The sequence below is a fragment of the Thunnus thynnus genome, chromosome 10 (genome assembly GCF_963924715.1).
Source record: "Thunnus thynnus chromosome 10, fThuThy2.1, whole genome shotgun sequence".
In the NCBI taxonomy this organism is placed as follows: Eukaryota; Metazoa; Chordata; class Actinopteri; order Scombriformes; family Scombridae; genus Thunnus; species Thunnus thynnus.
The window spans coordinates 5312897-5340847 of NC_089526.1; the positions used below are offsets into that span (position 1 = coordinate 5312897).

The 27951-nt window shown below is 41.0% G+C and overlaps 1 protein-coding gene across 3 annotated transcripts in view; it reads left to right on the plus strand.

Moving 5' to 3' along the window:
• Positions 1-27951, plus strand: part of sema6cb (semaphorin 6Cb) — a 165219-nt gene that overhangs the window by 116828 nt on the left and 20440 nt on the right. For all 3 annotated transcript variants that reach the window (XM_067600560.1, XM_067600562.1, XM_067600561.1), the window contains 5 exons: positions 181-312; positions 616-771; positions 3231-3407; positions 3941-4078; positions 14971-15048. In XM_067600560.1, coding sequence (XP_067456661.1) covers positions 181-312; positions 616-771; positions 3231-3407; positions 3941-4078; positions 14971-15048 — 681 coding nt within the window. The remainder of the gene's footprint in view (positions 1-180; positions 313-615; positions 772-3230; positions 3408-3940; positions 4079-14970; positions 15049-27951) is intronic.

Here is a 27951-nt window from a genome sequence, read left to right on the forward strand (position 1 = left end):
CAAAACTAATAAAAGAAAATTACAGGAACAAGAACAAAAAAGTAATATTTAATGTACATGTGACCACATATGGGTTTGCTGAATCGCCTGGTTGTTCCAGGCTTGGAGACGAGGTTCTGGATTTCAAACCTTTGTCTTGCTCTTTGTAACGTCGTCTTCTTTTTGCGGCCGCTCCAACAGCATCACCGGCTCAGCAGTCTGTGCTTTCTATATGGACGACATAGAGAAGGCCTTCAGTGGCAAATTCAAAGAGCAAAGGAACAGCGAGTCGGCGTGGACACCTGTTCCAGAGGAGCAGGTCCCAAAACCGAGGTAAGAGACACATCTTTAAATAGCAAACTGTCACTTTCCAAGAACATGTTTTTTCTAACTTTGACAGTAGAGTTTTTTTTTTTTTTGCAGCTGCTTGCTGTTATTGTTCTGCACAGACATCTCCAAACAAAAAAAAAAAACAGCAGCCACACACAAGACACCTGTTTTTTCCCTCTTGATCATCCCCAAAAACAAACAGCTGCCAGTGTTTTTACATCTGTGCCCATGGAACTGGATTCAATCCTGATGTTTTTTCTTTTTTTTTTTGTTTGTTTGTTTGTTCTAACTGCTGCTGTCGTACAGGCCGGGCTGCTGCGCTGGCGAAGGCTCGGCAGCTGCCTACAAGTCGTCCACCACCTTCCCCGACGACACGCTGACTTTCATCAAGTCCTACCCGCTCATGGACGAGTCCGTCCCCTCGGTCAACGACAGACCCTACTTCACCCGCACCACCAGCAGGTACAGGGGTTTATTTAACGATGAAATTATCAGATACGTTTTGCTGAATCTTTAAAATCCTTACTGAAGCAAAAGCTTTTGACTGAGAAGCTTCATCAGGTAAACTTTATTTATAGAGCATTTCCACCACAGGAACACAGGCCCTCAATTTAACCTGCTATTCGACTGGAACACCAGGGACTAAACTTAGTTCATGTACACTAGTCCCAGTCCCAGCTCGCATTACAAGAGGTGGACAGAAATGTTTAAAAATGGGTGTGAGGGGGAAGCATTTTATGCTTTTGTTAAACCTCAGAGGCTGGCTGCAGCTATGAAACAGACCATTACCAGGAAAGGCCAGGGTCTTTTTTCCTTTTTTTTACGGTCGGTATGCAGGTATTGTTTTCTATTTTCTGTAGCAACATAATGTACCGGCAGTGTTTCCACACTCTGAGCTGTGATTGGTATCGAAGAGTGAGCTCAGGTGGAACACACAACCTTGTCCCTCATTAAAACCCATCGGATTTTTTTTTTTTTTTTTTTTTTTTTCCAACGGTCGATCTCTCGGCCCACATCAAAGACCAGCCGCATAGGGATGGGATCTTCCTTGAGCGCTGACTCGACCTGCAGATGTTCCTCTACAGCTTGCATAGAAGTGAAGAAGTCACCGGTTTGTGTGTGTGTGTGTGTGTGCGTGTGTGTGTGTGTTTTGACATTTGAGAATCTACTGATATGAGAGATGATGATGGGTTGAATGTTGCATCAGTGATAAGTGTCACAAGTGTTTCAGACAGTAATGCATAAAGCTCAGACATGGATATACACACACAGCTGATACACATCACAGATTCAGCCTTAGAGAGAGACACACACACACACACACACACGCACACACACAGTATACTGGAGCCTCCTCCGTGCCTCCTGAAGCAGAGCCAGGCTGACAGCCAGCTAGACACTGCAGTGGCTCCACACTGGGGAAACATGCGCCGCTACACATCTGGCGCCAAAAACATCACATCTGCCTCGTCTTTCCCCAGAGAGGAGCTAGATAAATGAAATCTAACCAGAAGTGCATCACGCAATACTACCGAGCCTGTGCGGCGACGTGCCGGTCGAGCCCATGTGGGTAAACACACCAGCTTCTATGGGAACGACGCGGAGGGGACCGCGGGAGAAAAGTGAGGGCACAGGAGTCTCTGCCGGCGTCCTTTATAGAAGGAACGTGACGCCAGAAACATGCCGGGTTTGTTAGAGTAAGTTTGTTTGTTTGAATCCCGGGGCCAGAGTTGCAGACGGAGGAAATGAATAAGTAAAGCTTATCCCTCTGTCAACAACCGCCGGACTCAAGGTGCCCTTCAACGCGGCTCTTAATCCACGGCTGCTCCAGTGGAGCCAGCAGGAGACAACTGTGGTGATACTGGGAAGCTCCCAGGTGTGACTGTGGAGTCGGATGAATATGAAGCAGGGTGGTGCTGAAAATTAAGCAGCAGTTCACTGGATATCCACATAATTACATACAGAAAAGTAGAAAACGTGAAAGAGATCAAAGAGACAGCAGTCGAAGCAAGTGGCTGAACTATCGGATGATTATCATGTCATATTTCAAAACTGGAAAAAAAAAAGCTTTGAAAGGTTGAAATCTAATAAAAAATAGGTTTTCCAAGATTGAAACTTAAGTTTTGAAGGCTTGCATAATGTTTTGATAGGCTGTACATCGGGTGCATATCTACATCCATAAAAGTTTCAAAATAAAACTTCGCCCTTTCAAAAACTCAAGTCTCAACATTTCAAAACTTTCTTCCCAACATACGAGCAGCAGTTTTCAGATCACCGTTTACAAAGTTTCAAACCTGGAAAACAAACTAGTGTTGGAGAAACGCTGTAAAAAGTAACGCAGCATTTGTGAAGAAGGAAAAACTCAAATACAAAATAAGATTTGCAGAGATTTTGAATTTATTTTCATCCTATCAAAACATTATGCAAGCCTTCAAAACTTTTTTATTAAATTTCAAGCTTTCAAAGGTTTTTTTTTAAACATGACATGATACTCATCCCATAAACAAGAAGAAGGATGGATCGATTGAGTGGCTGTGGGTGGATGGATGAATTTATAGGATGAAGGGATTAAAGGATGTAGGCGATGGAGGAAGGGACTGGTGGGTTGCTAGATGATGTGATTGATTGCATGCCGATGCTTTATACAATCAGCTCAGCACTCGCCCACTGTTTGTTTTGTTTACCATGGGAAATTGACTTTGATAAAACAAAGCAATATTAACATGTTAAGCAGCACGTTGACATTGTTAGCCCCCTCTAAGTTACGTCAGTTTGAAGAGAACCGTCTGCTTCATTTTAGCTGATCTCTTTACTCGAAATGTGATTCTATAAGTTGGCGTTTCCGTTCTTTCTTTTCCACAAACATCAATTTTTTAGCACAGTTGTGTTTTATAATGTCTTTTTGTTTTTTTATAATGCAGGTTCAAGTTGACCCAGATAGCGGTGGACACATCGGCGGGGCCCAACAAGAACTACACGGTGGTTTTCCTCGGCTCAGACAACGGCCACGTGTTGAAGATCCTGGCCAGCACCGAGGGAACCAACGCGTCCTTCAGCACCCAACTCCTGGAGGACATTGACGTCTACAACCCCAACAAGTCAGACAATCTTGTCTTGTCTTTTTCTGTGTCGGATCTGTTTTAAGCTCTCCCCATCTTTTTTCCTTAATTGTATTTCTTTTCGTCTTTTGTTTGTTCATTCTGGTTTTCTTTTTTTTTTTCATGTCTGTTTCCCTTTTTCTTCTTTGTCCTCTACTTTGTATGTTTCTCTCACTTTTTTCCTCTGATCTTTTCTTTTATCGCCTTTCTTGCTTTTTCTCCTCCTCTCTGTGTTCTGCCTTGATCTGTCCTGCCCACCCATTCTTTGGTCTATTGTAACACTTTGCATCACCCTGTACAGCTCGAGGGGATGTTTTTTTTTTTTCTTTTTTTTTTTCTCCCAGTGTCGTCTTTTGTTTTCTGACTGCACAGCTTGAAATGTCTATCTGCATAGAGTTCGATTCACAGCCGGCTCTTTGTATAATTTTTCAGACTGTGCCAGCCATCTGTAGCGATGATTTTAACAAAATGAAACAAAAAAAATTGAAAATGTCTGATTGTGACAGTTGATGTTTTTCCCCCTGTGTTCCTAGATGCAATGTGAGGGGGGAGGACAGGAGGGTGCTGGGTCTCGAGTTGGATCGGGATCATCACGCGTTGTTCGTGGCCTTCTCCAGCTGTGTGATCCGTGTGCCGCTCAGCCGCTGCTCCGACTACACCAACTGCAAGAAGTGAGTACACACTGGTGACCGTGGTGCCGGTAGAAAACAGTGGATTGTTTATGGTTGGGCGTGAGTATCTCAGGGTTTTGTCCATTAATGGGGTAGAGATGAACTGGAAGTTGTCTAGAGTTGTTACGTTGGTGCAGACGTTGCACCGGACTGTTGTGGTGAAGAGGGGGATGAGCCTAGAGGTAAAGTTCTCTATTTTATTTTGATCGACTTTCCAACTGTCAACTATGCTCATGAGCTTTGGGAAGTGAGTCTCTTTGCACAATGGCTGAGCTCACTTTTATAGACAAAGTGAGGGCCTGGACATTGAGAAGGAGGTCCCAAGTGGAACCGTCCGCCGCTATGTCACATTTAGATTCAGTCAGTTGAGACGGTATAGTGTCTGATCAGGAGGCCTCATGGATGCTGGAGGCCCCAGGGCAAACCCACAACACACTGGAGGGACACTTACTTAGCCTGCTGCCATGGCAACCCGGACCTTTATAACATAAACCTCCAACAATGGAAGGAGAGATAAAATGGATATGTTTAAAACTTTTTGACTGCTGGTAGGACAGCTATTTAAAGATATCAACACAGGCTTTGGGAACTTTCTCTATTTTCTGACAAAAGATTAAACAATGAAATGATTGATAGAAAAATTTGAATAGATGTATCAATGAAAATAATCATAAGTTACTGTATATTTCAAGACCAGATTTAGTCGAGTGAAAAATAAAAAAATGAAAACTGTTGAAACCTAGAAAAATGGAGTAAATGGATTTCTATTTCGACATCTAAGAGTGTGTACATTGTCAGAAATTTAAACAAATCAGAATTTCGTGTAGATTTTCTTGCAGCAGACTTTAGGAGGAAATAGGGAAAGATTATACAAATGGAAAAAAACAAACAAATCTTTTGGAAAATGTGGAAAGATGAAGGAAAATGGTCAAAAGTCAGAAAAACACAACAATTCAAAGACATTGGAACATCTCAAAACCAGCCTGAAGAGTGAGACGGCCCAAAAACACTACATGGTTTAAAGGTTTCACTGCCAGGTAACGCAATTAAGGCAGGTCCAATTTCCTCTCCAGCCACCAATTTAAGAAATGTGTCCACTCATGATGCTGTCAGAAGCTTTTGGACAAAGGCCCGTACCAAATAACAGATGTTATGCTGTTATCTGCCTGTTACATAGAGTTGGTTGGGCCCACTTTCCCCCCAAAAGCACTCTGAGGTTATTTGTGGTGTTGGCAGGTAAGTGAGAGTAAGATGAAACCGAGCACTGGGGATGTATGGTGTGCTTGCCACGTAAGATATGCTGTGGTTACAAGCAAGGTTGAACGTTTTTATAGGCCAATTCTGATCGGTTTTCTGCCTAAAGTTCATGTTTGAGTGTAAGTGATCCTATGTTTTTATACAGCTGAAATAAAAAGCATTTAAGTGTGCAATTTTGAGAATAATAGTTTAATGTCCCTGAGGTTTACAGTTGGCATGACAGCTAATGCTAACTGGTACGAAGGGCTAAGAAAGAAACTGGAATCCATCGGGTTTGTAAGTAATGGAGTACTCATGTATTTATATGATTCAGTATTTTTACAGTAAACCAGGTTGCTCAGAGAAAGTCAGTATACAGATTTCTCCCCAACTCCCAGCCTTAATTTAGAAGCACAACATACTTATCTTTGAGGTTCCCTGTGGAGTTTTTGACCTCTAGTGTCGCTATGGAGCAGTTTTTTATGAGTGGGTCCCTGTTTTTGTATGCACAATACATAGTCATACCATTCATTTCACACTATTCCCCTGATCTAAAGATGGCTGTAATGCACCAAGAAACGCATCTCTGCACCGACAAAGGCAGAGAAGAAGAAGACTGCAAGCGAGTAAACATGAATTTAAACAATGCAGAAATACTTTCAAAAAAATTTGTTCAGCATATGTTTTATGAGGAGGGAAATGTATTCAACACAGTTGTAGATCACAAGGACACACACGAAAGGTTTTGGTGAGTAACAGTGAATGTCAACATAACTTGTTTCGTTACAAGAAAACTCTTCAGGGCACCTTCAACTCTAGTAGTGATACAATACACTGCTTACTGAATTTTTTTTTTTTAATTTTTTTTTTCATTTGTGAGTTGGAGGTTTGACGGCTCAGTGAGAGGACAAGCTCTGTAGTGAAAGCGCACAACTTATCCTTACAGCGCAATTGTGTCTGAATTTCTAAATGGTTTCAATGTTACAATTTCATTTGGCAGACGCTTTTATCCAAAGTGATGTATACATGAGAGTTAATTTTTTAATGAGTCTATCAGGTGTTGGCAGAAGAGCTGGGTCTTAAGCTCTTTCTTAAAGATCAAGAGGGACGGCAGATCAAATGGAGTTTGGTAACTCGTTCCACCACTGGGGAACTACAGAGAAGTCTGGCTAGCAATTTAGGGCCATGTTCTGGTGGTGGTACCAGGCACCTTTCATTGGCAGAGTGTAGTAAGCGGGAGGGAGTGTAGACCTGAATGAGGGAGTTCAGGTAGGTGGGAGAAACTTTAGTTGCTGTTCTGTATGTGAGTGTCAGGGTTTTGGATTAATGCGGGCAGCAACTGGGAGCCAGGGGAGGGATATGAACAGCGGAGTTTTGGGCTGGTTGAAGACCAGATGCGCTGCGTTCTGGATCATCTGCAGAGGTTTGAACATGCATGTGGAGAGACCTGCCAATGCCTGATATTATGAGAGCCTGTACCAGGAGTTGTGGTGCATGCTCAAACTGGTAGAGTTTGATCTTCCTGATGTTGTACAGGTGAAATTAACACGACCAAGCTATCAAGGCCATGTGAACCTTAAAGATACTTGGTCAGCAATCATGACACCCAAGTTTCAGGTGGACTTTGTGGGCATGTGTTGGGCAAATTCGAGCTGGCTATTGATCCGTTGTTGTATAGAGAGGCTTGGCTTGGATGATGAGGAGGTTAAGCTGAAGGTGGCGTTCCTTCATCCATGCCAAGATATCGGCAAGGCACAACGAGACCCATGCTGAGACTGTGAGGTCTTTCAGCAGGAATGATAGGAAGAGTTGGGTATCATCAGCATAGAAGTGGATGATTGCACCAGGTGAGGTGGTGTTTATTAAGAAGAGAATGGGACCGAGCACTGACCGTTGAGGAACCCCTGCAGATAAGCCGTGCGGTTTAGACACTCCCTCTATTTTGAAAACAAGGATGCATAACTACATCTATTCATCTTTCCTTTCCCAATCTGCTGTCACAGTGATACTTTCTCCAGGAGAGAAGAAACTGAGAAAATCAGTAATACTCGACCCTGAGTGGAGAAACCAAGTTGTTCATTTGCATGACATTTAAGTCACTGTAAAAGCCAGTGAACACAGTTAAAGTGCAAATGAACAGACTTATTGTAAATTTAATACCCTTTGGTTTTGAACTGTTGGTCGGACAGAGCAACAATTTGAAGGTGTCGCTATGGACTATGCAATTTTTGAGAATTTGCGACATTTCATAGAGTAAATTCTTAATCAGTGACTTGGAAAAAACCCTTAAAAGTAATTAATCGATTATGAAAATAACCATTAGTTGCAGACCTAAAAACAATTATGTGTAATCATCAACTTAACACCACTGTTGTGTGTAAATTATGTAAATGATGCAAAATAAACCCTTGAAAGAACTGCTGTCAAGAGGCTGAAATTGCTTTTAAAGCAAGTTTATGAGCAGAGCGTGGCAGAGCCTTCAACCATCTCTCTTTGTCTACAGGCTTTTGTTTGCAGGCGATGTTTTAGCCACAGCTAATGTACTTGCTCCCCAGCTTCAGATTCTATTTTTGGGGCTGGGAGGAATGCTGGCTCCATGCACCCCCCCCCCCCCCCCCCCCCCCCCCCCTCCCCTCTTTTCTAAATGTCCTCCAACCTCTCAACCCAAAAGAAGGATTTCTCCTCATCTCCACCAGGGAATATATATACCCCCATAGCATGCTAAACCCTCATTGCAAAGGCCTGGAGAAGCTCTCAACATTGTTTAGTCATAAATTGGATCCAGCTGATTGGCTAAGTGCCAGCAGTAGTGGCCGCTGTTGTTTTTTTTTTTTTTTCCTGAAGCTGGAGGAGAGAGAGAGGAGGAAAAGAAGGAACAGGGAGAAAATGGATAGGGTCTGTCTTACCTAAGCTTACGGGCCGGCTACATCCCAAGATCCTTTTTAGAGACTAGAGCTACAGCACACCTCATCCTGGGATTAGGGGCCCCGTAAGCCTCATCAGCACTGGCCAGGAGGTCAGGTTTCAGCCGCCATATCCTCCTTTACCACACCAATGAATCTGTCTCCCTCTAGATGAGATTTACTCTATCTCTCTGTTTTCTGCCTCCATTTTCCTCTGTCTTTGCATGTCTCTCACTCTTGGCTTGTTTCTCTCTTTCTCCCTCTCTCTCTCTTTCTCCGTAGTCTGCATCGTCAGGTTTCTTTTTTCACTCGAGGCCCTGCTGCCAATATTAGGTTTCAGAAAATACTCTGTTTTGAACAGCAGCGAGGAAATGTATGAAGTGGGAGTTTTAATAAAAAAAATACAATAAAAGGGCAGAAGAGACCCCAAACTCTAAAAATCTGTAGAGCCAGGGATTTTCAACTCCAGAGGAGATGTCTCTTTTTTTTTTTTTTTTTTCATATGAACAGGATCAGGGTTTAAAATTAACTTTTCTGTCCACCGGCCAAACGGCTTGTGAACGTTCAAATTTTACCAGCCACAATAGATTACCTTTGGGGGGGGAGGGGTGAGGGGTTGTGAGTGAAGCAAATCTACCAGCTACTTACATATTTTACCAGCATTTTGTGTCCTGTCTAGGTTAAATTAATTTATATTGACTGTCATCTAGTTTATTAAGCATTTCTGACTCATTTTAAGATCATACATCATCAATGGTTTAACGGATAATTCCAGTTTATTATGACATTGTCTTATTTTTGCAGCTTTGTCCATCATTTCTATCAGTTATGTTAACTTTGTACTCATCAAAGTAACTGCTGCGATTTTGGAAACTTGGTGATGTCACTACAGTACAGTCAGACAGGACAAGAAACACAACCAGTCAAGATGATCAAACAGGTTGTAAGCAACACCGGATTATATTAACCTCTTTATTTGGAGGTGAAATCACGTTGTTTGTTTACATGACGCTATAAAAGCCGACTGTAAGCTGCTAACTTAAGTGCATGTAAACACACTTATTGTAAATTTAATATCCTTTGGTTTTGAACTGTTGGTCGGACAGAGCAACACTTTCAAGATGTCATTATGGACTATGCAATTTTTGAGATTTTGTGACATCTCATAGAGTAAATCCTTAATCAATGACTTGGAAAAAAAAACCCTTAAAAGTAATTAATCGATTATGAAAATAATCATTAGTTGCAGACCTAAAAACAATTAAGTGTAATCATCAACTTAACACCACTGTTGTGTGTAAATTCTATAAATGATGTAAAATAAACCCTTGAAAGAACTGCTGTCAAGAGGCTGAAACTGCTTTTTAAAGCAAGTTTATGAGCAGAGCGTGGCAGAGCCTTCAACCATCTCTCTTTGTCTACAGGCTTTTGTTTGCAGGCGATGTTTTAGCCACAGCTAATGTACTTGCTCCCCAGCTTCAGATTCTATTTTTGGGGCTGGGAGGAATGCTGGCTCCATGCACCCCCCTGCCCCCCTTTTTCTAAAAGTCCTCCAACCCATAGGAAGGATTTCTCCTCATCTCCACCAGGGAATATATATACCCCCATAGCATGCTAAACCCTCATTGCAAAGACCTGGAGAAGCTCTCAACATCGTTTAGTCATAAATTGGATCCAGCTGATTGGCTAAGAGCCAGCAGTAGTGGCCGCTGTTGTTTTTTTTGGTTGTGTTTTTTTTTTTTTTCCTGAAGCCGGAGGAGAGAGAGAGGAGGAAAAGAAGGAACGGGGAAGAGAAAGGATAGGGCCTGTGAAACTCACTGGCCGCCTACATCCCCCAGATCCTTTTTAGAGACTAGAGCTACAGCACACCTCATCCTGGGATTAGGGGCCCCGTAAGCCTCATCAGCACTAGCCAGGAGGTCAGGTTTCAGCCGCCATATCCTCCTTTACCACACCAATGAATCTGTCTCTCACTCCAGATGAGATTTACTCCATTTCTCTGTTTTCTGCCTCTTTTCTCTCAGTCTTCGCGTGTCTCTCACTCTTGGCTTCTCTCTCTCTCTCTCTCTCTGTCACTTTAGTCTGCATCGTCAGGTTTCTTTTTTCACTCGAGGCCCTGCTGCCAATATTAGGTTTCAGAAAATACTCTGTTTTGAAAAGCAGCGAGGAAACGTATGAAGTGGGAATTTTAATAAAAAAAAAAAACAACGAAAGGGCAGAAGAGACCTCAAACCCTGAAAATCTGTAGAGCCAGGGATTTTCAACTCCAGAGGAGATGTCTTTTTTTTTTATATGAACAGTTTCAGTGTCTAGGATGAATTCATTTACATTATTTTGACTGTCACCTACTTTATGAAGCATTTCTGGCTCATTTTAAGATGTGCATCATCAGTGCCTTAACAGATAATTCCAGTTTATTATGACATTGTCTAGCATTTTATGATAACATTGTACTCATCATAGGAACTGCTGCGATTTTTGGAAGGTGAAATCAGGACAAGAAACACAAGCAGTCAAGATGATCAAACAGGTTGTAAACAACACCGGATTATATCAACCTCTTTATTTGGGGTAAATGTCAGTAATAATCCGTCATTGTGCAGGAAGCTATGTGTGCACACATGCTGCTCCGGGAGTTTGTTCAACGTGTCTGATGGCTTCATTGCATGCGTGTTCTTTTTAGCAACGTCGCCACATTCATGGATTTCATTTATTAACTTGGCGAGTTCAGTGTCACAGTATTATTACCAATAGGAATGATGGCCAACAGTATGAAAATAAGATCCAGTTTCTCACAAAAACAGAAGAAACCTACTAATTTATATGTGAATGACAAAAAGATTAATGATAAAATAACAGCAAACATCTGCTGCAATTGAATCTATTGCATTAATTTTGATTTCTTGAATAGCATCTTGGTGTTTAGTTGTTCACCAGCATCAATTTAAACATCTCCAGTAAGTCAGTGTTGTGTTTTTTTCCCAGGATGTTTGCTAAACTGGAAATTATGAGCATCGGTCTCAGAAGTTGGATAAATCTCTTCTCCTCTCAGCAGCTAATGGATGGTCTTTACACAGTGTAGCTGCAGGCGAACGTACACACCTATGTGTTTATCATAGCGTGTCAGAATAAGAGCAAGATGGCAGAAGAAGTCTGAAGGGCTAAAGAATGACGAAGGACACACACACACACATATGTCGCGTATAAACTCTGCATATGAAAACAATGTCAAACACAGAACAAATGACTTTGCTACGTGTCTTTTACCAAACAAACCACAGCTGGACCTGACTGGGCTCTTTTCCCATAGAGCTTTAGTGCTGAGGTTCATTCCTGTCCTGTAACTGCAGAGGAATGCAGTGACGTGGAGGAGGAGGAGGAGGAGGAGGAGGAGGAGGAGGAGGGAGGCTGACTGGAGAGAAAGAGAGACAGAGAGAGATGCATATATACCTTATGGCTAATTTATGAATAATTTATTAAAGCTACACTATGCAGTGTCACATATTGGCAGCCACACATGGCGGCAAGAGTCATTCTAGGACCTTAATACCCAGAGGTCCTTTGTCAGTCTGCAATGCTTTGAGAGAGAGAGAGAGAGAGAGGGAAAAAAAAAAATCAATTCATGATTTTCATTCGGTACAATAGTCCAGCAGCAAAAGCCAGTGTTGTGAAGTTCACAGTAGTTTTTGATTGATTGTTGTAAGACGTTACAGAGTTTTTGCTGAATTTTACAGACTTCCAGTCCCAAATCTGACAACTTTAAACTGAACTTCACAGACTCAAAAAAAAGCCTCGCAGCTTTGACCCGAACACAAATAACTTTTGCCTTTTTGACTTGAAATGACTTGAACCCTCCCGCTTTTTTCTATGTTCCCTCCAGTTTGGGTGCATCATGTATTTGCTGTCTCTCTCTGATATGCTTAGGACTTGCATCTCTTGTAGTCGTGCCCTCGGTGCAAATGAGTTTTGCCTTTTTGGGATAAGAAAAGTTACTCACAATCAAGAAAATCAAAGATCATGCTGTTGAAAATTAGGATATTGTAGTTGTTCACCAGGAAACAATCCTCACCAAACAGCGGCCGAAACTCACCTACTTACAGGCCTGTTACTTCTCTTACTGTCAAGTCGAATCAGCACCTTTTGACAGTCTCAACAATAAACTTTACGAGCTTCACTAACTGCGTATTTATTGAAGGGCTTTTGCATTATTATTATTATTATCATAGAGAATGTCCTTCCAAGAAAATGACAGCACAGTTCATTTGTGAAAAGGTCCAAAACAATTTGGCAAGGTGTGTGAATTATGAGTCGTCTGTCAGGAGCGAAGGCAGATGTTGGAGACATTATTATAGAGCCTCAAACTGCACGTGGAGGTCGGGGTGTATGGAAGGATTGACAAGCTATATCTTGCCAATAGGAGCGGAAATGACAAACTTAAGTATTTTGTCATTTTGGTGGATTTGTGCATCCCTTTATATTAGTCTGGATTAGTTACATATGTCAATGGTATCCACAGGTTTCCATAAAGTGCCAATTAGCAGTAGAAAACTGAGGTAAAAATAAAAGAGAGATCTTTCCTACTGTAGCTTTATTCATAAATACTTTGCATTAATATGAGTTCCCAGCTGCAGGCGGTGTAGGATTGCAAACAGCTCCTCTTGACTTCCCTCTGTTCTGTAAGAGTGACACACTGATCTGCTCTCGGTGGGATTTCTCTGTAATGTTTACAGACTGAGGGTGAAGGTGGTGTAACACCTGCGCGCTCAGGTTGTAGATAGTAAATAATTTTAGATATTTAAAAACAGATCGCAGGAGTCCTCATTAAAACTCAGCACGATTTATTCCTTGACTGCTATAAAGGGTTTGACATGGAGCTGCACCCAGAAGTACTGCCAGCAATCTGGCAACTTTTATTTCTGATGGTGTTATTTAAAAGATCAGGTTAAAACATCTCTTATGTAAGTGTAGATAGGCAGCAGGTAAGCATCAGTAGTCTTTCTTTTCTCCTAATGTATTTAATGCTCGTTATGTCAGTGCTGCTGGGTGAACGCTGCCGACCTGCAGAGCACAAGAAAAAATAACGTTAATTCTCTCACTGACACCGGTGTTGTTTTGCAGCTGTAAAGTTGCAGGATAAAGGCCAAGAGGATCCTTCGACTCATTTCAGAGTGCAGCGTTTTAAAAACCGCAGATTTAAAAGCAAACATGAGGCAGAAGCACCGATCAGCAGATCAACAACAGACATTTCTGAGTCTCAAAGTACCGAAAGCTGTGAATCAGCCGGGAATTTCCACCGTAGGGAACGTGACTAATGTCTATTGATTGTGCTTAATGCTGAATTTCCTAAAGGGAGGAAGTAAACAGTTCTGAGTATAGTTAGTAGGAACAGGTGACTGACTCGCCTGCTGACACAAGACTGGTGGCAAAACTCAAAGAAAGGTCAGAGAAAGGTCAAAGAAAGGTCAAAGAAAGGTACTATGATGGCCAGAATGCTCCTCATTTAAAGGTACAGTCCAAATGTAGAGAGAGATTGTAAGATTGGAAGCTGCTACGATTCTCTGATTGATTGACAGATCTTTTAAAGGATCAGGCTCTATTTGTTATCATCAATAAATGTCATGAACAGACCAAAAACCAACGTCTCTCAGTACTTTCTGACGTCCATATCTGCAGCATTCATGGCTCAGTAAATTCCTGATACAACTCAGCGCTGTAGTTTTATCAGATGTTTCTCAAACAGGAGTGATGACTGCATCTCAGCTGCAGGTTAATACAGTGAACACTAGAGACAAGGACCAGAATAAATTGATTGTACGATGAAGTGAGTTTACGTGTAATTTAATAACTCGAAAAAGTGGATTTAGTTTATTCTTCTGTTTTCTCAGGCTGATGGTTTGTTTACTTCAGTTTGTTTTCTAAAGACAAACAGGTCTATTTTTTCAGTTTTGTTCAATAGAGAATCACAAAATGCAGACATTTTATCCACAAGTTAAACTCTTCAATTATGTAGGAGTAAATATCTGTAATTTATATGGTCAAACCAATTATAGATCGGTGCTTTAAAGCCTGTAAGAGAGAGAGAACTCCGCTTTTTAATCCGTTCAAGTAAGAAAACCAAACACGTCCACAGTCCTATCTGTAATCAGAAACTAATCTGGTAGTGATCTTGCTTTTGTCTCTTTATATAACTGTCTGCATTCGTCTCTGTTATGAAGAACACAGCGGTGTCGGGATACTTGTTAGTCAGCGTTCACAAACAGTGTCAGCAAACATTGGTAATTACATATTTTATTCATATATAGAATCTCGGCAGAAGCGGCGACGTGCGTCGTAAAATGCCACGTATATGATATTCAGTCATGTAAAAGGATGTAGCTGTACTGTATTTAAACAGCACGCGTCTGTGTGGCAGCAGATATTGTCAACTAATCAGTTTATTTGCATAAAAACAAGATTATAGGAGTCGCATGAGGAGTTAAGATGTAAAGATTAATCCTGCGAGTTCACAATAACGCCGCTTTTGTTTTGTCAATTAGAGACGCTTATAAATAACTCTAATCGCAAAACTTTAATGATATAATGTGGGGGTTTTTTTCTTGCTTGTTGGTGTCTTTGACCTCTCTGTCTTCACCACATGAACCAACGAATTTTCACCCGATTCATCCAGCAGCAGCAGCAGCAGCGTGTGGCAATTTGCTCTCTACTGTTCCCTCCGTCACCGATTGTCTTCCTGTGTCTCCGTTTGTCATGCAGGAGCTGTTTGTCTTCGCGGGACCCTTACTGCATTTGGCTGAAGTCAGGCAGCTGTGCCACAGTCTCACCTGGCTTCAAGTAAGTCTCACACACACACACACAGTAGGTAATAAGTCAGGGTATCCTCTTCTTACCCAGTGTAGATCTGAGGAAGGCTGAATGACATCACTACAGCCTTCAGGTTGTTCAGGTTTGTCTTCCTGTTCCTGCATGCTGCAAAATCACTTATTCATCCAGATGTGAGAAAAATCTTCATGTAATAATGAATAATAGTGATGAATAAAGAATAACAATCCACACAGGCTTTAAACATTGTTAAACTGACAGACGTAAGCACTTTGGTGTTTATTTCATCACCGTTGTTATTGTTTTATTTGTCTTCATATTGGGAACAATAACAATGTTTTACAGCTTCTTCTTCTCCTTCTCATCTTACAAAATGAAAACACTCTGCGGGGCAACACTTTTAACACCACACCGACAGTAAAACGGCACACCGTGTTTAGCGGATTTTAATGCCCGGTGAAAAGTAGCAAAGCTCACATAAAGTCAGATTAGTGTCTGACAGCTAAGTATCTACATTTCCACCTCACTAAGTCACAGCGCCGAACCCTTTCTGCATTAAACAAGGTCATCGTCGGGTCTTTAGCGAGTGATAAACTCATTTCCGAGTGAAGGTGGACAAGCCTCAGGTGCAGAGAACGATGACGCGCTAAATTGAAGATGGTGAAGTTTATGAACACAGTTAAGAGGTTATTATGTTTAGACTTGTGGTTAGAGATGATTAAATATAACTGTGAGGAGAGATAAACCTCTTAAACCCAGCTGACTCACTGGTAGGTCAGTCGTTCCAAACTCAGTCCAAAGATACCAGATGTGTCAGGCTAAATTATAAGATTATAAAACATCTAGAGTAGTTCTATTGATGGAGTGGTGCAGCCATGTGTCTTTGGTTTTGAGTATTTCACTGAACTTAAACATCCTATGGTGTAGTTTCAATGAAGAGTTGGAGGAATCCAGTGAGAATATACATGTGATCCTGTCAGACTGGGTGGAATAAGATGATTGAGATGAAAATTCGAGGGGAGAAACTGAGTGTAAAGTGATTATTATCTGGTAACAAATCCCAAACTGTCAATCAACACTGGAGCACAGAGGGCAGAAAGCCGTCGCCGCTCTCTGCTCTCTGTTTTTGACATTTCGAAGGATCGTCAAACATCTGGCCACGCTTCCAACGGGTGACATCACAGCATATATTTCTCCTCTCAGCTCTCGAAAAAAAACAAACATTTGCGTTTTAACATCAGTGATCGGGGCGTAGCCAAAAGTAAAACATACTTCAAAAGATTTAGTCCCATTAACGGTTGCAGCAGTGATTTTCTGCCCAATGTGATTCATTGTTGATTCAACCTTTAACTGAGAAGTCTCTATTCATGAAGCACCGAGGGACAAAAAGTATGCAGATTTGCTTTCTAATCAAACACTCCAGCAGGAGGTTTCAGTTGTTCATTCCCCTCTGGATGAAGTTCAGCTAATTAGTGAGATCAGCCACTGTTGTGTTTGGTCAATCTGAATTAATTCTCTGATTAGTTCTCTTAACTCACAGTCGCAGCGGACAGATTTGTAACTTAGTCAATAATGTGTTTCCAAGCAGGAGCAAAAAGCAATAATTTTCATATCTCCTCTCTCTCTTTCTTTTTCTCTCTCTCTCTCTTTCTCTCCTCAAGTGAATTGTTCAGCACTGTGCAGATCAACCGGACCTGTATACACTCACCGGGGCGATGCACTCCTGATAAATCAATAACTAATCTAGAATTAGACATGGTTTCAACGGCAGCATGATGAATATCTGACTCGCAGTTTTTTTACTAAAACACCACTTCACTGGTCCCTTTTGAGACCTACAACTTAAATCTATCTTGTTTATTCACAAATCGGCCTGTATGTGTTAAGTGGTACCTTCTAATTTTATTGGTTCTGTGTGTGAGTGTGTGTGTGTGTAGAGCAGGATGTCAGAGGGGGAGCATGGATAAGTAGAGGAGGAGACAGTCGATCAGGAAATTAAGAACCCAATTTACTTATCTATTCCTGTAAACTGTCAGGGAGCCATTTGACAGTACGGTATCGACCCCCACCACCCCCCAGCCTGTAGTGTTAGAAGCAGAATTTATGTTTGTGACTGTAAAAGTCCAACTGAAGTCACAGAAGTCAATCCTTTCACAAAAAAAAAGGACTTTACAGAGATATCAGAGTTCTCCTTCAGCCTTCAGGCCTCTGAGTGGACGCGCCAGCTGAGGTGGCTCAGAGATACAGTTTGTGCTGGTAACTACAGCTTACAAGCTAAAGACAGCCATCGTTTTGTTTGAGTAAAGAACCACAACATTTAGCATCCAAATCAACTGATGTTGACATTTGCAGGTGAGATTTTCAGCTGTTCAGCTGACCAGATAATTGGTGATCTAGTCTGTAAAGTGATGTCAGCAGAGCTCTTTCCTCTGGTGGAGGTTTGTTCGGTCACTCGTTCAACAAGCAGAGGTGCAACACGAGATGTGTGTCCATGTTTGTAGATAAGAAGAGAAGGTAGATAAGGTTGCAGTGGCTGTCCTGACATACTGTATCTCAATGTATAACAGTGTTAAAGTGAAATAGGGGGGACATAGAAGGGAAGGGAGGATTTTATTGGTTGAAAGCTGTTTTTCAGCCCATGTAGTCAGAGAAACAACAGCTCTCTGATTGGTTAATGCACAGACAGGGGGCGCTGTCATGAAACCAAAAATAAAATATGTAAATTTCTTCCTTTTGGATGCTGATCAGAGATGCACTGATTGCAATATTCTTGGCTGATTCTGATTTTTTGATGATTTTCCTTCTTTATAAGAATTTAATAAGAAAGTAGTTCTAAGAACTATAACTGACAGCATACACAAACATTTATGTAACTTTCCTTTAATGAAATATTAAAATTCAATTGTATGTTCATTTTACTATTTAAAATAACTCACATTTTTCTTCTTGATATTGAGCATGTTCATTGGGGCTTTGTGTCTTCATTTACGTTGAAGAACTTCCACACTGATGACATGTTTGTGTGTGTGTGTGTGTGTGTGTGTGTGTGTGTGTGTCGTCTGTGCTGCAACAGCTGTGTGCGCGACAGGAACCATAGTGCAGCTCCGTGAGGAAAATATGATGGGATATATGAGACTGATCGGGCCGGTCACCAGTCATGACCGATTAGCTGAAAACCAGCTGATTTCAGTTGGTGGCCAATCAAGTGATGCATCTCTAGTACTGATGTTTTTCTTCTTCTCTAAACAGAGCAGAGAATATTTTTTGTTTTTACTGAGCAGATCTGAATGCTATAGCAGGAGGAAAAAAAAGATAATGAAATTTCCTTTCATTTGGACTTTGGTTGTGATTCGTTCTTGCACTAAAGTTACCTTTCTCCCTCCCTCTCTCCCACCTACTCTCTCAAAGCCTGTGTCATAAAATCAAAAGTGATGGTCAGCTGCATGTGTTTCAATCACGCAGCAGTGTACCGCGCTGTCTGGGGAAAATGGGGAAGAAAGACGGATGGGTGGTTGGATGGATGGACAGATGGATAGATGAATAGGTAGACAGATAGATGGATGCAGTAAAGGGTAAAGGAGGAGGAGGAGGAGCAGAGGCAGTTAAAAGTACTATTTTCTCATTCTACGCGCTTCCTGACAGTCAAGGACTTTGCTCGTTCCTGTGTGGTTGACGTACAACCTGCTGCTAAATCACCTTGCTGGGTTTTTTTTCCTTCTCTTACCTCTATGTACATTGGTTGTAAACTGTGTGTGTGTGGAAGTTTTCTATGGACTGACAACCCACTACACTTACCTTACCTTCATCTCACACACACACACACACACACACACACACACACACACACACACACACACACACACACACAGAGCACCACTTCCACTGTTGACTGGCTTCCAATAGATTATTTTGATGGCTGAAAATGTGCCGACCTGGAATTATTGCATATGCTCTGCTTGGTCACCCAGACATATTACTTCCCCTGCCCTCACACAGACAGAGGCTAGAGGGATTTTGTTTTTTTATGTTTTTTTTTTTTTCTAGATGTATGTCTCTGTGTGACCTTTATGTTTTTATGTTTATGCATTGGAGAGCATTTACTATTTGGATTATTGTAATTTCAACCAATATAGTTAACACAGTCAGTTTTTTACTTAAAAGAAATACTACAAATCTATTTTCTTTCTTGCTGAGAGTTCGAGAATACAATTGATTCCACTCATGTATGTACGGTAGATATGAGTGCAGCATATTTAACATAAACTGAATCAAATTATTATCTATTAGTGGTTTTACAGGAGGTTTGTATCAGACTATATCTTGATCAGGTGCTGTGACTTCCTGAAGTATTTGTTGTTTTCTCGGCAACCTCACAATGATGATAAAATTCCAGGAAGTCACTGTACCTGGTCAAGAAATAATCCTGCACATAACCTCAATAAAACTATAACTTGTTGATTAACGTGTTGTGCTTTTGTGTGCATTATTCAAACAAAATATGACATGTTGATCCATGAGCTTTAGAGGTGCTGGTATGCAGGTTTTTGTTACTTCTGGACAGAGCCAAGCTAGCTAGCTAGTTTATGCTAAGCTAAGCTAACCGGAAATGCCACCAGGCCTTTGAGTGGTGCTTAACATGTTCTCTGATACTTTTCAAAAAGGTTTTTTGCATAAAGAGGGTTGAAGTGGTTGATTTGATTCTCTCTACTTCCTGTTGAGGTGGAATAACGTGAAGTGAGAGGTCATTTAATTATTTTAAAACAAGCGGGATGTCAAGTAGTAAGAGAGTTTAATTTGCAAGAGGCAGCATGGTTGCGTTGGAACTTTTATTTATGCCTCCTGGTACACAACTGAGATAATCATTAAAGATGCACTGCTTCCAAGCAAGTGAAAGTAATGAGATTTTGTTAGAAAATATGTTTTTGTTTATTAAAAATGTGTGTGTGTGTGTGTGTGTGTGTGTGTGTGTGTAATAAGGCATAAAAAAAGCTGGCAAGCAAGATGAAAAAGTTGTTTTTTTAATTTTGTTGTGACTTGAAGGAGTGGATTAATTGGTAAGCATTACAATTAAGTCTTAGGATCGGTTGAAAGCTGTAATTAAGATTAGGGTTCAGTATCTGAGGTTCAGTTGGCGGCTGGTGAGTCAAAAAATTGAGGAGGACAGAACGGCGTCATGTTATTTTACACCAATCGGCTACTTATCTCTGCTTTATTATGTTCAAGTTATGTTGTTATATTCAAATGCAGGACTGTGCAGAGACCTTTAGGGGGCAGGTGCAACATAATTTATAGCATAACCTGTTGAATTATAGCATCAAATATTCACTGAATGGCATATAAAACAATTTGCTTTTAAAAACAAAAACCCCTGAGAGGTGAAAATGCTCATTTAAAGACATTTCTACATATTGTTTCTATACAAAGAAGAGCTCATTTTAGCCCTGAAGTGGTTCAGATGTGTCATTTTACCAACAAAGTTAACTTCAAATTTATAGTATTATTCTATTGTGACAACAGATTTATGTTCTCATCAAAAACAGACAACATATCACATGATTTACACGTGTTTCCTGTGTGTTTTCTTAGTATACAGAAAAAAAAAATACCACAAAGCTTATAATCTGATACAGGTTCATAAATCACACAACATCAACAGGTGACTGAACAACCACTCAATTAAAAACTGGATCAATTCCACATGAAGAGACATTTAACCATCAGAGAACAAATTAGCGACTCAAGAGACGGAGAGAGAGAAGTGATGTCTTCTTCTTTCTATCATGGAGATGAAGTATCCATGTTATAACATCCATTTGTATTTGTGGCTGTTGGTCATCTTGTTTGTTAGTTAACAGAACTTTGTGGCTGCTGGTTAACCAGTCTGATATCATTAGCAACAACGACAAACAAGCTAACTCTCCTGGTTGTTTCATTTAAACTATGTTGTTAACTTTGTATTGTTGTTGAGAAGAGTTCACTTCAGAGCTGCAACATGTCGGGCTGCAGCACGTCACCGTAGACCCACCGTGTGTCCAGCCCAGACAGCTGAAATCCATTCTCAGCGTTAGCTTAACAGTCCTTCAGGGCTGCTACAACAAGCTAACTGTTGTGTTGCCTAAGATAAGAAGCTATCTGCTGCTTGAAAAATAAAGTAAAAGGGAAACGTAAATATGAAAGCAGGAAACTTGGACTCTGTTGAAAAGGCCGAAATAAAATGTTATTTTTATTGATGTGTTCACAATTTGCACGTTATAATCTCTTTTCTAAAGCACTAGTGTATGAATCTATCTCTGAAATTTGGATCATTGGACCAACGCAATGTCAATATTGTATTCTGGTTGTTGATTGGTTAGAGAGGACGTCCTCACTAGTAGCATCATTTTATGTGTTTTGGCCAATCATAGATAAGCATGAAGAAAATGAAGCGTGTTAAATTGATATAAGAGATCTAGCAGGAGCCCGTCCTCCTCAGACTGCCCTCTCTTCCTCTTACCTGTCCTGCAGGTGTCGCTGTTGAAGCTTTTTAATCAGAATTTCAATAATGGATTTTTTTTGTAATGGTTTATTTCAACCAATTACTCCTTTTTTAAAATATTATTATCTCCCTCTTGTTTCCCAAAAAGCCTGGTCCTCTGCCTCTATGGATGAGCCTCCTCCGGTGAGGTTTGAGGTTAGGAGTTAGTAGCTGTCACTGAAACGTCCTCACAAGTACATTTAGACCTATTAGTGATGGAGAGAGAGAGAGAGAGAGAGGAAGTGCCGATGTGGCTTAACGCTGGCGAGGTGCTCCGAGCACTTCGCCGAGCTTTGATTTATGAGCCGGAGGTTTAGCATTCAGGACAAAGACACACTGGAAATCAATGGAACAGAACCTAGAGAGAGATCAGCCAAAATATCCTGTCCAAACTCAACTATCAGGCCCCTGCCAGAGACGGAGAGAGAAGTATGTACAGAAGAACAAAGCAAACAAGAGTAGAGGAAGAAAGAAGGAAAGAGAGAGAGAGACGATCAAAAAAGATGGAAACTGAGAGAGAGAGAGAGAGAAGGAATCTTAAGAGAGGAGAGATTGTTTAAAGGGAAGAGAAATAAAGACAAAAGGAACAAGGGGTGAAAGGAGAAAGAGTGGGAGGACGGGGAGAGTGAATTTTTATCAGTCTGATTCCAAAGTACAGAACATCTGTTTTTCATTTAGATTCTTCTTTTCAAGAAACGGTCTGCTTAGACTCTCTCTGTGGCTCTGAAGTAACATCAGATTTTAAACCTGCATTAAGTGATACCTTTTTATATATGTGTGTATATATATATATATCATTGAAAAGAGGTGATGAATAGATGTTGAAAGAGGAGAAAAGAAGGTGTATGATAAAAAAAGGACAGCGACAGAACGAGAAAAATGGATGAACTGATGTTAATCGAGCAGCAGAAAAGAGCCTGACCGGAGTTTGAGATGAAGCAGCTCAAAAGTCATCCACCTCCTGGGACTTCCTCTTCTCTTTCTGTCTGTTTCTCACTGTCTCCTCTCTCACATCACTCTTTTCATGGACTATCAGTCTCCTTTTTTTTTTCTCCTTTCTCAACCAGCGGTGGCATAAATTTTAATGACTGATTTGTGGCTGATCCAGAGGATAGGAGAGGGTTAGGAGAGAGGATTCACAGCCCCCTCTCTCTCTCTTCATCTCTCATACCGAAAAGCTGTTTTCTCATACAAAACTCCTGAAAACGTCCGGACAATCAGGTCTGGACATTGTCTGGAGTTGCCCCCCTTTTAAAGACATGTGGCACACATCAGGAGATCGTCGGTGTCAGACGTGTTCTCACTAACTGGATTGGTTTAGGTGAGGAATGGCGCCTGGTATGTGCGGTCATGTAGCCGGTTCGTAATTTGGTCATAAAAAACCGAGTCTCTCGCCATTCCTTTTGAATCTGTCTGATGAGTTCGGCGCCGGCACTTAAGAGACAGTAAGTTCCCAAATCTCGTCATCTATCCAGTTGGGAGATTTTTGTTGGCGTCTTTATGTAAATGACCCGTCTATTCTTCTAGTTTCACGCCAGTTGCACGATAGAAAACGTCATCAACACGCCCACACTCTGAATTCCCCTAGAAAACGACCTGCTGTATTCACGCATGAGCTCAATCGGACATTACACAGGCTTTCTACTCAGGAGCCAGCGGGATTAAGTACGTTTAATGTCCGGTCCAACTGATTTGGACATTTGCATTCTCAAGTACAGCCCCTCCGGGTAATGTCCGGATAAGTTTAAGGTTGCAGTGACTGTGTGAAAGGAGCTTAAGATTGTGGCCGGAAAAGGCTCAGCTTCATACCGTTTCTGGGTGTTATAATTTGTATGTCATCTATAATGTATTTGACATAATCGCTGTCGCCAAAACCACAACGCCAAAAGAAAAGACAGCCAAGGACAGAGCTGGATAAAGATCCTGGAAGGGAAAGTGTGTTAGCTGCATGGTGCCGGTCGACACTTTTCAGGATTAAGCTGCTGATTTTTTTATATTTTTGTTATTGTCAACAAACACCATGGAAAAATAAAAACCTGTCCATCTCTAGCACTCATGCCCAAACCCATTTTTGAAACAGTTCATGCTCATGTTTTCATGTAGGCTACTTATGTAATCATTATTGTGTTTATGGACTCATCTGCAGATCAGTTTGTGCAGATACTCACCTTGACTACGTCTTTGTGTCGTGTTATTTATGGTTGAGCCAACAGTGTTCATTAAAGTTAAGGCCACAGCAGCAAAAAAAAGTTTTTTTTTTCCTCTGATCTGTGGAATAAAATCTATATTGCCACTAAACACAAAGCTCTGTTATTATCAGTGCCAAGATAACAACTAATCACACCAAAACTATCAAACCAGGAGGGAAAGACTGCATTCACTCCAGTTTGTTAGAGAACAAGGTCATTAATACTCAGATGGCATCATAACAGCACCTAAAAAATTTAAATCCCCAACCATCTTGTGATGTTTTTTTATGAGTGAGAGCGTAACGGAGCCAGCTACAGGACATGAACCCAGACTGAAAGGGTTTATGGGTAAAAGCGGACAGATGTTCATATCTGACAGCCAGCAGCTCCTTGTGTTTGGAAAGCCGAGCAGAACAAAATGAATCGTGGCCTGATGGTCGTGTTCAGTGTTTATTCATGTGCAAGAAAGACAGAGAAGGTCAATTATGGCGAAGAGTGCCGAAAAAAGTCTGGCATGCTCTTTCAAACGTAAAGGTGACCTGTCATCCCGCTAGTTAACTAAACTCTTGTTTACAAGCTCTGGTTCGCTTCCAACACACGGCGTGAACTTTCAAGTCGCCTCCCGTTCAGAAACGTGTTTCTCTTATTGTTCCTTCACCTGGACGGTTGACCTTCACCGTGCACAATCACGCATGTTTGTGCAGAGTTTGACACTAGGAGGCTGTTTTCACATTAATCTGCTGAAAGCTGAGAGTCTCTCTGTGTAACACATGTACACGTGAGTATGACTTGACATATGCAACCTGAACAAGTGTGATATGGAAACCTGAAGCCACCAGTGCACAAACACTGACAGACTGGACTTTTCAGTGAAATAAAAGACATTTTATGTTCAGCAATTAAACTTTTGAAACTAAAAACAGTTGTATATTCATATTATACATTCTAGATTTACTTTTAAATGTCTTAAAACATGTCTGGGGCGATCTTTAAAAGACAAATCTGAGTTATTGTGTCTTATTAAAACCAATAATCTGTATCCTGCTAACAAATATGTAGGCATGCCTTCATGCTGTAGAGATCCAGAGAGAAACTGTTGAATTAGGTTGTATAACCTCTTTGTTTTATTCTAAGAGTCCCTCCACATCTGGCAGACGTCACTGAGCATGCTCGGCCACAAACTTCCATGTTTTCAGTGCTTTGCTAGTTTGATGAGCTGAAAGGAACCAGTCACCCATTGTACTAGTAGTTATTTTTCAGGTAATTGTTGTTTACTTTTCAAGCAAAGATGGAAATTGGTGCATTTTGCCATCAAATATATTATAGAGTACAAGATGACATAATTCATTGAGTACCAGTAAGATTGACACATCAGAACAAGGCTGCTTCCCACCTATTTGTCTCTTGTTGATCCACTCTGTGTTTTCATCAGTTGCTATGGTGATAGAGAAGAGGGTGATGTGCAACAAGCATGGATGTATTAAGAGAACTGGATACAGCGCCGCTCCAGTTTCTCCTAGTGGCCACTCGCCGTACTGCAGCAAAAAAAAATCCCCTGCAGCACGAAAAAGCATTTTCCTCGTAGGCGGTCTTTCTGTAAAATGCTTTTTATATTTATATAAACGTATCTATTATAAAAGAGATGTCTGTAAAATTGTTGGCTACTAAAGCCCCTGATCCAACCTGACATTTTTACCTCTCCGGTCCTTTAAAAAGTGTTAGATGAAACAATCTAAGAGTGAATTTTGACGACCCAGCTCTGAGAAATAACATGAACAAAGGGAAACAGAACCAGATAAACAAAAGTTGGTTTATTGAATACACAAACAAAGGAAACAACAAACAAATAATGTGGTGTGGAGGAGTGCAGTATCTGCTGGCTGAGAGACAGAGACTGAGGATGTGGAGGAATGTTGCTCAGCTGCCACTGATTGGACAGAAGCAATGATTGGTGTCAGCTCCCTGTAACAAAGGGCAGGTACACAGAACACACACACACACACACACACACACACACACACAGGACGTAACAGGAATTATCACTCTTTGTTTGAACCGGTCACAACCTTTTAGACTCTGACGACGCAAGCAGACCTAACATTGCTTTAAGGAGTCACAAGCCAAAAAGGTAAAAACCCAAAACTTTTCACAATGATTCGTACCAAAGAAAACAAACTGTAGATGCGATCAGACCATTTATGGTGCGTTTATCTTGTGACGTCAAGCGCTCAAGCTGTAAAAATACATCCTCTAAAGATAGAATTACATTGTTTTTTAAAAGTCTGTTCTCCCCCAGACCTACTTCATTCTCCACACGAACACCGAGCATCAGCCTGACTTTCTTTTGATTTGATAATCACCTCCTGTCTTACACTGATCCCTCCTCCCTCAGGAAACGTAAAGGAACTCACTATAAGAGAGCCAGGGTTTTAGAGGAGTAACACAGGGTGTAATTTACTGCACCAGGTGTGTATCTGCGCACCAACCAGCCTCCTCACAGCTTTCACTGACACACATTTTCTAAACCTGACAGTCGACGGCAGAATTTCTGCTTTAACACGCACTGAAGAAATTGAAGTGATTAATTCTTTTGAGCTGATTTTTTTTTTTTTCCTCCTTCCAGCTGAGTTCAGTGTTCTTGCTCCGGTTGTTCACCGGCTTCTGCTTCCAATTTGCACTATTGTTTCTCTGAGATGCTGAAAAGCATGTTTGTTTGGCATCGTATCGTATCCCTCCACAAAGAATTCGAAGCATTTATATGCAAGATCATGTGTTTTGATGGAAGTTTTTATGCGTGTGAGTGTGAGACGAGTTTTCTAATTATAGACGGTGGCTGGAAAGTCTGTGTGTTTGCATATAATCTGTGTGAGATGGAGGTTTTGTGTTTAGGTTATATAAGGAACTAATTAGTTTGTTATAGAGTAGGTGTGCATGCATGCTTATACAAAGTGTTTGTGCGTGGATACCGGATCATTACGCTCGTGTGCAGCATATGAACCCGTGTCTATTTTATTTGCTTCATTACAACGCGTGGGAGGATTGTTGGCATTGAAACGCAAAAAGCCCCGCTCGGCTAGAAGGGCTCCCGCTCCACCGCGCGTCAGCTAAATCTCATTACTCAACCGTCGAACGGATGCGACTGGAAGAGCCTCGATCCCCCGGTTGAGTCGAAGGTGAAAGATGATTCGTCTATCAGAGAGAGAGAGAGAGAGAGAGAGAGAGAGAGAGAACAGCGTATCAATCGTAGGCACATTTTTTACTAGAGCAGCAGAAAATCAATAATTGTCAGATTGGGGTTCTTGTCAGTTTGGAGGAGTGGTTCAAAAGGTGAATTGAGAGGATTAAGATTGCACAGCAACATGTTGAGAAACTGCACAGTAAAAAAAACATTTTTGAAGGATTTATTTGACACGATTGAGCTTTTGTTTTTCTTTTCGCTAAACTGTCTGTTTTCATGTTGATAAGTTTTAATCACTGGGGCCATACATTTACACAGATGTAGAAAACAAGCAGCACATCCTTACATAAGGTTTACAATTATTCACTTTTCAGTCACTAGACTCTTGCAATGAGACAGTTAAGTAGTGAAAAGTGTTTTCAACAAGACCTAACGCTCCTTTCTTCAATCTGCACTTCTCGTCCTCTTGAAAATCTACTCAAAAATAATTCTATTAAAAAAAAAAACAGCTTTTGAAAATGTCACTTGCAATTCTAGGTTCATTTTCTTTATTTATTTATTTTTTTCTTATTCCTGCAGAAAGAAAAATAAAGTTGTCAAGACATTTCCTCTGCCATCAGCAATGTGTGCGAGGAATGTTTTCTTGAAAATATCAGTGGTAAACGACTGAATGTTTCGGTGTCAGCCGCTCTGAATCAACACACTTTCCCCTCCAGACTATTTTTCACACTGACATTCAACACTCATACAGCGGGACATTTATTGTATAGGAGACATAGTGTAGGTACCAATTTCACCAGCAGTAACCTCAGTAGACTAAAATACAGCGGAGCCACAGAAAATGTCATGTATGGAGAGAAGAAGAAGAAACCTCCGCTCTGGAAAATGTAGGAGGATTACTTACTGCAGTTCAAACAGAGAAGGCAGAAGGGAAAGTAAGGACACACAAGTCAATTTCAACTTTTCATCACAAATAAACTCCTGAAATCTGCTGAATGCCATAAAATTGATGATAGACAACCTTGTAAGAAGAT